Here is an 11,059-nt window from a genome sequence, read left to right as displayed (position 1 = left end):
AGTCTATCCCAGCTAACTTCAGGCAAGAGGTGGTGTACATCCTGGGCTGGTCGCCAGCCAATAACAGGGCAGACATAAATTTCTTACTTCCCCTACGTACTACTGTATGACTCTACTTCCAATAATACATTAATCAAAAATACACACAGAGTAACCCATTTAAGAGGTCGATTTCGAGATGTAGTAACCAGTATTAGAAAATGGAGGAAGGCGCTCTATTGTGGTGACTGGGAGTAACTGCACAGAGGCGTGTTCAAGATCATCAATGTGACAAAAAGGTACCATGATAAAGTAGCGGGTATATGCGTAAAAAAAACAAAACATGGAAGCAATTACCATTTAATTAAATTATAGTTATTATTTTGATTCCTTAATGTACCATCATTGAGGTAAACTAGTTAAAACAGATATGATTTGTTTGACTGTACTGCTGCTGTGAAATGTTGCTCAGGAAGGACTACAAGACCTGAACACAACTTTTTCCGCCGACGTCATCATGGCGGGAGGAAATGCCTGTGACAATTTCAACTAAATAAGTTTACACCCCCAGTTAAATGTTTGAACTCATGTCGACGTGGTGAATGGTCGTTATGAAAGAGAGCTAACGAATGCTGAAATGTCTACATCTTCGGTATCAAAGGTAATGTTTACACGCAGCAAAATGTAGCAGCGTTTTATGTGACTACTTCCTGACGCACGGAACTCCACATTTCAGGGTTGTTTTGTTTTCAAGCCAGACGCCCAAAAGAAGAAGAAGAAGAGTTCATTCGGTTTAGGTAAACAAGTTAGAGAAATAGTAAACCGCAATATCTGTTTTCACTAATAAGCTTTAAAAAATGCTTTCACTGACGTGTTTCCATAGAGGACTACTTTACGCATGGCTGTGAAGGCTCTGAGACCAGTGAACTACGCTTCAGAATCTTCCATGATCTGTGGAACAAAATAAAAACGCATACAGAGGTATTTGCTATTTCAGTTAGATGTCTTCAAATAATAATGTATTAAACTATTGTAGATAGTAGGTGGGTTCAGTTTGAAAAGTGTTTACTCTTTGCCGTTAGGTTTTGCAGGATGAACTCAACAGGCAAATCCTGGACAGCTTGCTGGACTTCACCAGGAAGTGCTCCTCAACTCGTCACCAAAGCGACTGGGCCTCACGGATGAGGGCCAACGAGATTCCCACAGCAGCGCTCATGCTTGGTATTGTGATGATGATAACAATATTATGCTTTTCTAGCACCGTATTTACAAATTTAAAGTTGATCCGTAGATGTATTTTGTCATCTTCTGATTGCCATCACTAGGTGTGAATGTGCCGGACCATGACATGACCTTCCAGAGCCTGTCTGAGCTGCTGCAGCAGTCTGTCACTCCTCATGTGGCTTGTGTCCAGGCCAAAGAGTGTGCAGGTAAGCCACCTCCTATCCCAAAAGCCAAAAAATATAATAAATATTGCATCTTCTCACATGACATCATGCACAATTGTGTGTCAAAGTCGTAGCTGATTGGGGTCTAAGTGCAAATTGTAAGACCTATCGGCTTCATTGTTTCAGCATTGAAGCACTTGATGAAGAGGGTCTTGGAGAGGTTGATGGACACTGTGGTGGCTTTTGATGATGACGACAATGAAGAAGAGGTGGTGTCTGACCAGAGAAGCCCTCCCGTGCACAAGAATGTGCATTGTTCCCTGAGCTCTCTCTGTGAATGGTACAGCACTCAAACAAAGGTGGGACTTTGAAGCATCACTTGTGCCAGACTTTTTGCAACCTCTTTTGAATTTTCACCTTTTGACGTTCAGAAATCAGACACTCCTGGGAAAAAGCGCAGGTCTCCGAGCATAGATCAGAGTCCCCCCATTGTGGTTATTTTTAAAGATTTGGAGGCCTTCAACCACAAAGTTCTTCAGGACTTCATACTCATCTGCAGGTAAAACTGTTAAAAACTGCTTAGAAAATATGTACTTACAAAAAAAATAACTAGGCATAATTTTTCAGAAAATGAACTCTATTGTACCACATGTGGGCGATTCAACTTTTAGTGTATATGTATATGTATGTATATATGTGTGTATATATATATATATATAATATAGTACAGTACATTTGTGTAAATATGCCATTTGTCATACTGTACCTGAACAGTGATCTATGTCTGCTTTGTAGTCGCTACATCGAGCGGCTTCCCCTCATGTTCATCTTTGGCATTGCCACGTCACCTAGCACCATCCAACACATGCTCCCCCACTCCGTGTCGTCGTTGCTGTGCATCCAGGTCTTCCAATCTCTGTCGTGTACTCAACATTTGGCGACTGTCATAGACAAGGTGCGCAAAGATGAACACAAAACTAACATTTGGTAATTTTGACTTAACTTTTTTGTTAAAAATGTTTTAACCTTTTTTTTTCCCAGTTGATCCTGACACCTCATTTCCCATTTAAGCTGACTGGCAAAGTGATGCAGGTGCTTATCAGCGTCTTCCTGTATCATGACTTCTCAGTGCGGAACTTTATCAAGGGCATTCAGGTATGGCTGACTGACAGTGATATAGCTTAACGACATTAAAGGAAAGAATAAATTAAATCAATTATATAGAATAAAATAAATTGGAAATATCATCCATTCATCTATTTTCTATATCGCTTATCCCCACTAGGGTCGCAGGGGTATGCTGGAGCCTATCCCAGCTGTTTTTGGGCGAGTGGCGGGGTACACCCTGGACTGGTCGCCAGCTAATCACAGGGCACATATAGACAAACAACCATTCACACTCACATTCATACCTATGGACAATTTGGAGTCGCCAATTAACCTAACAACCGGAGTACCCAGCACAAATGGGGAGAACATGCAAACTCCACACAGAGAAATTAGGAATACATTAAGCATAACCAATGAATGCTGGGGGAAGCATTTGGGCAAACAGTTCAGTGATGAAGGAAAGAAAAGAAAAAATTGCAGGCTTTACAACATCACAAATTATCTTAATATATTAGTTGTATTTAAAACAAACTTCAGTCTTGCACTTAAATGTTTCCATTTTGAAGCTGCTATCACAAAACTACAAGACAGTACAATGCAGCCCACTCAGAATTTATGGAGCACAATCAGCCAGTGTGCTGAGTGCACGGCATGGGGCCTCTGATTCTGCTTCATGTCATTTGTACTCTTTTGCGAGTATTGATGTGAAATGTGTCTTAAATTGTATTCATTATGGTCTTGAAAAGGCACAAATCTAAAATTATCTTCGTTCATAAAATACAGCAGAAATTGGCATAATTCACACACAGTGGCAAATGGTGATTAATCATGATTCATTTGTTAATAATTTTTAATCCTTCCATTGGCATCATTAGACGTCTCAACAAGTTGTGTGTGTGTGTGATGGACTTTTGTGCTCTTTTGTGCTCCCTCTGTGTTCAAGCTGGCCCTGCTGGAGCACTTTCACTCACAGCCTCTCAGTGTGCTGTGCTGCAAAAAGAAGGAAGCTCTGCATAATGTCATGCAACTCAGTCATGCCGACCTGGAGAGGATCAGGAAGTTGCCATCATTCACAAGGTACGTGTTGGACTGGTCAAAGGTTAAACATACTCTGTATAGACAACAAACCATAAAACCATAAAAGAAGTGAAAATGGGAAGTTGCTGTTTGAACAGTTGCACTGTCATGGGAAGAATTATTTTTTTACACCTAAAGTAACTGATGTTGGACCTGCTGGTTCATTATGTCGGTTTTAGTTCATTTCAACAGAAACAGAACAGAAAATGGCCCAAAGTTAGAAGCATACAGTACAACATGTTTAGGTAATATGAAGAATTCATATGCATGGGCAAATAAAGTCTGGTTAACAAATTACAATGGAACCTCTGAATGTGAACATATTCTCTTCAGTAATCAGTAGAATGTAGGTAGGTTTGTATCAAATCGTTTACCACAAAGAGATTGACAACCTACTTGTTATAGATGAAAATTAATTTCTATCCTCAATTAAGTGTGATTAATTATGGACAAGTTAATTTTGATTAAATATTTTAATTGATAGCTCTAATTTGATTATGTATTTTTGATTATGAAATGTTTTTCTCAAAATGATAGTCTTAATTTTGCAATAGGGTTAGTTTTGTTATGATACAAGCGTAAAAAGAAGTTAATCACTGTATAAATGTTGAAACGCTCAACAAGCGACATGATCAAGTGTGGCACTAAAAGACAATGAAAAAGAAAAAAAAAACTCTGGGACGCTGAGGCCTAGTAGACTAATTGTGATTTGTACAACTTTAGACTTGAGTGAAAAGTCTGTCACAGTACTTTTGTGGGTTTATGGTTAATATGATTGTGTGTATTTGTGTAATGTCTTCACAGGTATGTTGAGAAGCAGGAATCTGAGGAGCGGGCTGAACTGTTAAAGAATGACGCTCAATTCAGGGTAAAGTCTTTGCTTTGTCTCTACTGACATGAGCTGAAATGATCACCATCACGGAACAGGACTTTCAACGTTTTCAGGAGGTTTGCCACAAACTGATCAAGGACCTTCACAAGTATCACAAGAATTATTACCCTACGCTGAAGTGTCTCCACGCTTTAACCTCGTCATTGCCTCGCTACCCCCTCGGAAAACAGGCAAGAAGTCTTTCCTCTCTACCCAAACAATATATCCATTTTAGTATTCGCATTCATAGTTGCTCTGGTGTAACACGGGATTATCTGCAGATCCGAGAGCTCCATTTAATTTGCCTGGAGAAGACTGTTTGGGAGACTGAGGATTACCAGTCAGCCTTGAAGCTGCTTAAGTAAGCCTGGATAATTCAGCCCGTTATTCATGATTCATTTAAACAGCTGAAATGTAAAAAAAACTTTGCTTGTTTAGGATGGAGTAAAACAAACTGAATATATAGATAGTGTAGCCAACATCATCTTATGAGAGACAATGTATGAGCTGATTCTCATAAAATAAGGAGTATTTTGGCCACACTGAAAAGAAAAAAGTAAGTATTGTATTACAACTAAGGAAAAAGATGTATTGTGATGAGTAATTTATGAAGTTTAAGGTTTTTTTTTATGGCTTTGTGATATTCTAGGAAAATCTAGGTTGTTTTTAATGTTATATCATAACTTTATTTTTGTATAATTATGTATTTGCTCTTATATTGTTGTGTAATTAGTATTTTCTATTTATTTTCATAAAATGAGTACTTTTTATTGTTAATTTTCAAAAAATTGCAACCTGTTATATATTGTCTTTAATTTTGTAAAAAATGTTTATTTGTTCATTAAAATACATTAATATAATTTTATTCATGTGTATAATAGTTGTACTTAATTCTTCTAGTATTGGTATTTTAGTTTTCAGTGTGTCCCTAATACACTATTTTTGTACAAATACTATATTTTACCTTATCAAAATACAGGCAAAATAGGAAAGAACAGTTCTATAAATACTACAGTGTATCATACACTACATTAATAAAAGGTTTTTAAGACGGTATGCTGTATTTGTAGTGGCCAGTGATGCCTTTGATTGTGCTTCAAGTATGTGTTCACTGCGCCCCCCAGTGGCCAAACATTATTGTATATACTACGTTGTAGTGCCTTGTTTGGGTTGGAGCAACCATATTATTTTTTTCATACAGGATGTTGGCCAAAGACGAGCTGATTACTTTGCTCCAGAGGTGTGCAGAAATCCTGCAACCCGTCAAGTCAAAGAAGATGAAGACCGCCTTTGCGCAGCTGGAAGACATGCTCACCAAATTGAAGCAGTTGGATGGTAAGTTTTGGAAAACATCATCCTCCGCACCCATAAGCATCACTGTCTGTGCTTTCTACCAACAGCTGCCAGTGAGGTGGCTCAATGTGAGGAAGGAAGTCTCACCTCTCCCGTGAAGGACCTTCAGAAAAAGACTGATCTGTTCCAGCTGCAAAAGGTAAACCACCAGCACCTGGAGGCTCCTTTTGTTGTGATAGTTGACTGCAGATTTAACCGCTTCTATCCAGGCTCTTCTAGAGATGAATGAGTCCAGAAGATCCAAGAAGCAGAGTCCTTTTGAGATCCTGCGAAGTGAAGCACTGGAGTTTATAGACAACCTCGTAAAGTGGGACCCGTGATTGTTTTGAAATGAACACAACAACATCTTGTTTTGCCAATTTCCTTTCTTCCTTCCTTATTAGGAGTCACCTTTCTCCTCCAGAGTGTCAGACACTGAATGAAGTCTGCTACTACAGCTCCTCGTCCTCTGTCAGACGCCACCTCAACGCGACACCCCGCACCTCCATTCAGGCTGCACTCAGCAGTCCTTACTATTATCTTTTGGTACATACAGTATGCATGCACCAAGGGCAAAGCTCTTCTCAAACATCATTTCTGCTCGGTGATGAGCAATTCGATGAATATAAAATGAAAAAAATATACACATAAATCTGGCATGAACATAAAAGCACAAAAACAATTCAAAAACTTGTATATTTTAAGTATATATAAAAAAGTAAAATTGTTACTTTGGATATATTGAATGCATTAATGCATGTAAAGTATAATAAATCTGTTATCGTCTGCATTCCAGAATGATAATCTAAAAACAGAAGATGGGAACGTCTCCAATGCAGCGCCTGACATCTGTCTCACATACAAGCTGCACCTGGAGTGTGGCCGCCTCATTAACCTCTACGACTGGATGCAAGTGAGTGCACTCTTTTGTCTTTCAACCTCAGAACAATAAACGTCACCTTTCAACCCTGAACATGTTAGGACTTGTTTTTCCACATTTGCTGAATCAGTGTCAAGTTATTGATCTTCAATTGGGTGACGTGTTGTTGTTGCAGGCCTACGCCACTGTAGTGTCGGCTGCAGAGGGCCACGATCCAGATTCTGACAACTTTGGGAAAGTAGACGACGTTAAACAGTATCCTTCCATATTTCTTTAAAAATAATTTAGTTTAATTTAGAACTTCATTTTGACTTCCTTAACCGTTTTCCAGTGCTCGGTTCATCCGGGCTGTGTCAGAGCTGGAATTTTTGGGCTTCATCAAGTCCACCAAGCAGAAGACAGACCATGTGGCCCGACTCACTTGGGGGGGATGCTGACCCTCCTGTCATCCAAATTGATAACATGCAAATTGTTTTTTTTCCATCCTCTAATTAAATGTAGTGCCTGGTATCATAATTCCCCCTTTATCTTATCTGCATTGTCTCAGCCAATAACAGTGCAGTCACTGAAATGACGTACTGTAGATTTACCAGTGTGAAAGTGACTGAAAAGTATTTTTTTCAACAAAGTGTCAAAAGCGGATACACAAAGAAAGCAACTCTTGGATTGTGCAGGTATAAGTATTTTCTGTAAACACGGTCCACAGATGACATGCTTTAAAATTAAAAGATCCTTTATTGTTTTTCTGATAAGTACATTGAATTCAAAGTGATACCAGTAAAACAAATCAAAATAAATAACACACTGGTCAGGAAAGGGAAGGAGAAGGAAAAAAAATCTAATTAACCTACTTAATGCTTAATTATAAAAAGGAGAGATGCAAGCATCTTCTTGTTTTTTAATGGTTGTCCTCCAAGATTGACCAGCAAATTACGCTGCTCTGCCATATTTACACGTAACAAACAGAAGAGTGAAGAAGCCTGGAATGCTGGGAAATCATCACAAAAAGTGAAGTGTCGGCACGTGCAGATCTGGGACACGAACCAACCACAGGTGGAGGGAGCTGGGGGGGTAGGAGGGGGGTCCGCTTACATCGGGAAGCACCGGGTTGTTTACAACCATTTGCCCAACCACAGAAATATGGCACAGTAAGAAAAGTTTTATTTCAGCTAGCTATAAACGGAATCTTGTCACATCAACGATGAGCTTTGTATGTGTTGTTTTTTTTTTTCCTTCCTGGACATTTCACAGGATCTGTGTGCTCAGGAAACATCTGGGGAAGACAGACAGATGAAATAATAGCTAAGAAAGCAGATGTGTAACTTCAAACTAGGCAGCCCTTTCCCTGCAAGACGGGAATGTGGGAACCTTTTTGAGACAAATGGGACTCACAGCTTGCAGGCTGTTCGCCGAATCGTCGCATTAGCTGGTCGTGCGTGAACTTCACAAAGGTGTCGTATTGTTCTGCAAGAACAAGCACTTTTATGAGGAACAATTGCAAAAATACAGTTCAATTGATAATTTCGCGAACTGAGTGAAAAGCCAAACAATGGTCGCCATCATAGCAATCCCCAGACCATGCAAGTATTCCCTGGTGCTTGTGAGCAGCATGTGGGATGCAACATGGATGTCTGTAAGTACACAAACATCTTCGACATTCTTGCATTTCTACCAATACTACCTGCCAGTTTGGAAGTCATGGTCTCTTCGTACTCCTCCCGGACCTTCTCTTCCCTTTCTTTCAGCAGGCGTTCACAGATCATCCCTACTTGTTTGAGGGTAAATAGCGGCTGTTCTTTCCTTGATGGAGAACTGCCTCCAGAGGACGAAGCTGCAAATGTCAAGAGACCTTCATTACTGTGAGTGTTTGTATGAAGTGCACTTATACGTTACTCACTTGCAATACAAACAAACATACAAAGTGTTGCTAAAAAGGAACTAGTAATATTAACACCAGTTACAGTGCATTCTAGCATTACTGTGGACACCTCAGCTTTCCCCGTGTATCTTTAAAATTGTCAGCATGTATTATTTCATGTCATGTTTCTGTTATAGTCCCACCCTGCGGCAGTGATTGACAGTCACTGGGGTTGCTACATGTTTGACTGTACTTAAGTCATTCTTCATACAGTCTTTAGGTGTTTAGTCAGCGTCAATAGTCATTGTTCATGTGATTATTGAGATGGCAACATACTGAGGACTGTACAGTCATTGCGTGGTTTGTACCTCGATGACTGTCATTGGCCAACATTTTAATCACTGTTCATGCCAACATTTTAATCACTGTTCATGCCGTCACTGGACTGTCTACATCAGGTGTGTAAAACTCAATCGCACAGGGGGCCAAGACTCAAAAAGCCTACGTTGGATTGCGGGCATAACTTGACATTACAGTGACGGAAAAGTGCCTTTTGTGCCCATTAATTACTGCTTTAAATTTTTACCTTTCCTACTATGATTGTCGGGTGTATTATATTGACTTCTGGTTTGAATCTGGCACCCAGAAAAAAAATTTCCACTTTTAAAATCATTATTCTAAAGGAGTAGTTTACACTGGAAGAATTGCTTAATTGGGCAAATTGCTGTAAGGAATTTGTAAAGGTCTGCAAGGTGGGCCAACTCAATGCTATTATTCCAAACAGTTCCGCAAGCCAGATGACATTGCAGCTAGGGCCTTGGCCCCCGGGCCTGAATTGGTCATATGTGGTCTACATATTCACTTACTGTTTGTGCAGTCTGGCGATGGCAACATTGTTGGCCAGCTTGTTAATGTCCATGCAGAAATTTCCCCTTGTGGGACTAATAAAGGCATATCTTATCTTTTCGGAGGGTTTACGTGTCAATAACTGCAGTGGACACTTTATGCAGTCTGTTCCAACTGCACTTTAGAGACAACACCATCACTGACTTTCAAATTTATGGTTTGTTTAGTCATTGAGTGGTCTGTGTGTCAATCATCAAATATTGACTAGAAGAAAAAATATTCTAAAATTCAAAGTGGATCTATTAAGATTTATCACATAGAACAGTCATCCTAGACAGTCGAGTATTTAAATCAAATAATTACTACAAACGTACAATCAAGTAAATTGTGACTTCACCAACCTGACATACTGGACTGGGGTGGAGATTCTGGAGGGCAGCAGCAGTCTGCGGTCTGGTAGCCTCCAGCATCTAGATGCTTCCTCTTTTGTATGCGTTTGTACTCCTGCTTGATGCTGTTGAGGATTTGTTCTGGTGGAACAAAAGACAAGCACATGATGGATGGAGAACCAACACATTGATGAGGGTTTTTCTTTAGCGGTTTTACCGAGACTGAACAACAGGTTGCTCAGGCCTTGCGGGTCCAACTTTGCTACGGTTAAAATTACCTGCGCTCAGCCTGGATGACGACTCCCCGAATGGCGAGGGTTCCAAGCTTAGATACTTCCTTGGGGACGAGGACGACGGTGAAACGGGCATACACCTTCGTCTTTTGGGAGAAGCTGGGCTCATGAGCGGATCAAAATCCATGCTCCTCTTCAGGGTAGCACCACACGCCATTGCTTCAAAGTTAAAAAGAGGGAGAAGATGTTTACAACGCACCGAAATGAAGAGAGTAAATTGTCATACGTTTCTAGTCGTTAAGTGTGGTGAATCCTCGGCTTTGACAGTTGAAATTGTTTGCTCAAAACGCATTTAGTGGTTTATCAGGCACATGATCATCATGTTGCGCAGCTGAGGCTTTAAATGTGTGCTAACAGGCTAACGTTTGCGTCGCTCCCAAGCCACTAATAACAGAAGAAAACAAAGCTAACTGTAGCTTTAGCTACTCCTTGCCAGGGTATTATACGACACGGTAGATTTCAACAAAAACAAACTTACCTTTCAAATAGGTCGTTCGTATTCTAACCGTGGCAGTTAAGTTCCAAGTGCCTCCCCCCAAAAAAGTTGAGGAAGCGAGCAGTCAGCTGCGGGCTGACTGCCGTTGAGATAGCGGAGCTAGCTTAGCCAACGTAACTCTGCTGCTTGTTTTTGATACCAAGCTATCGGCTTCCCCCCGGCTAGTGACGTCACGAGTGACCTCATTGCAATGCATTCTGGACCATGTAGTACAGAGCTTTCAAAGGGAGACGATAACAATGACGATGCTACGTCTGAAAAAGAGTTCTTTACTGTCTGACGTTAACTGTTCGTTTCTACTTTGTTAGGTGTCTTTTTGTGACGTCAAGGACCAACATCAGAGGGACCACAGCGGCTTTATTCATCTCACCTGACCAAGTTGAGCTAATAACAATAATGAAGGTATGATTTCTGTCACAAGAGGGCAGTATTGCACAAAACACTTTCATTTAAAAAAGGTTATTTTATCTTACAATATGTTTTACTCAATCTATTCCATACATTCAAATTAAATAACATTAAATTGATTGAAATGCAAAA

The 11,059-nt window shown here is 40.1% G+C and overlaps 2 protein-coding genes across 3 annotated transcripts; one reads left to right on the top strand and one right to left on the bottom strand.

Moving 5' to 3' along the window:
• The first annotated feature begins 451 nt into the window (after positions 1–451).
• Positions 452–7,293, top strand: orc3 (origin recognition complex, subunit 3). The gene is made up of 20 exons (XM_058091173.2): positions 452–640; positions 716–776; positions 863–960; positions 1,062–1,200; positions 1,305–1,409; positions 1,554–1,726; positions 1,799–1,926; positions 2,163–2,322; positions 2,409–2,522; positions 3,421–3,554; positions 4,359–4,422; positions 4,500–4,616; positions 4,707–4,786; positions 5,627–5,760; positions 5,826–5,917; positions 5,988–6,085; positions 6,162–6,303; positions 6,554–6,670; positions 6,813–6,892; positions 6,969–7,293. The coding sequence occupies exons 1-20, from the start codon at positions 617–619 to the stop codon at positions 7,072–7,074; spliced, it is 2,166 nt and encodes a 721-aa protein (XP_057947156.2). The 5' UTR covers positions 452–616; the 3' UTR covers positions 7,075–7,293.
• Positions 7,294–7,352: 59 nt separating this feature from the next.
• LOC131140595 (akirin-2-like) lies at positions 7,353–10,688 on the bottom strand. Of its 2 annotated transcripts, none has more exons than XM_058091174.2 (6): positions 10,502–10,688; positions 10,009–10,182; positions 9,743–9,871; positions 8,319–8,468; positions 8,030–8,101; positions 7,353–7,910 (listed from the first exon to the last, which is right to left on the bottom strand). In XM_058091174.2, the coding sequence occupies exons 2-6, from the start codon at positions 10,178–10,180 to the stop codon at positions 7,900–7,902; spliced, it is 534 nt and encodes a 177-aa protein (XP_057947157.1). In that variant the 5' UTR covers positions 10,181–10,182; positions 10,502–10,688; the 3' UTR covers positions 7,353–7,899. The 2 variants fall into 2 exon arrangements, with proteins under 2 accessions (XP_057947157.1, XP_057947158.1); XM_058091175.2 differs by lacking the exon at positions 10,502–10,688 and adding an exon at positions 10,250–10,402.
• Between the last annotated feature and the right edge of the window lie 371 nt (positions 10,689–11,059).

Source organism: Doryrhamphus excisus, linkage group LG14, assembly GCF_037039965.1.
Source record: "Doryrhamphus excisus strain RoL-2023G ecotype Guam linkage group LG14, RoL_Dexc_Guam_v1.1, whole genome shotgun sequence".
Classification (NCBI taxonomy): Eukaryota; Metazoa; Chordata; class Actinopteri; order Syngnathiformes; family Syngnathidae; genus Doryrhamphus; species Doryrhamphus excisus.
Note: the sequence above shows the minus strand (reverse complement) of the source record. Positions and strands in the feature narration are given on the sequence as shown.

Coding starts and splice junctions, on each gene's coding strand:
- orc3 (XM_058091173.2), top strand. CDS start 617: ATGTCTACATCTTCGGTATCAAAG. Junction 1,727..1,798: donor GGTACAGCACTCAAACAAAG/GTGGGACTTTGA, acceptor TTTGACGTTCAG/AAATCAGACACTCCTGGGAA. Junction 1,927..2,162: donor GACTTCATACTCATCTGCAG/GTAAAACTGTTA, acceptor TCTGCTTTGTAG/TCGCTACATCGAGCGGCTTC.
- LOC131140595 (XM_058091174.2), bottom strand. CDS start 10,180: ATGGCGTGTGGTGCTACCCTGAAGAGGAGCATGGATTTTGATCCGCTC. Junction 8,469..9,742: donor ACCCCAGTCCAGTATGTCAG/GTTGGTGAAGTC, acceptor TGACATTTGCAG/CTTCGTCCTCTGGAGGCAGT. Junction 8,102..8,318: donor CATGACTTCCAAACTGGCAG/GTAGTATTGGTA, acceptor TTGTTCTTGCAG/AACAATACGACACCTTTGTG.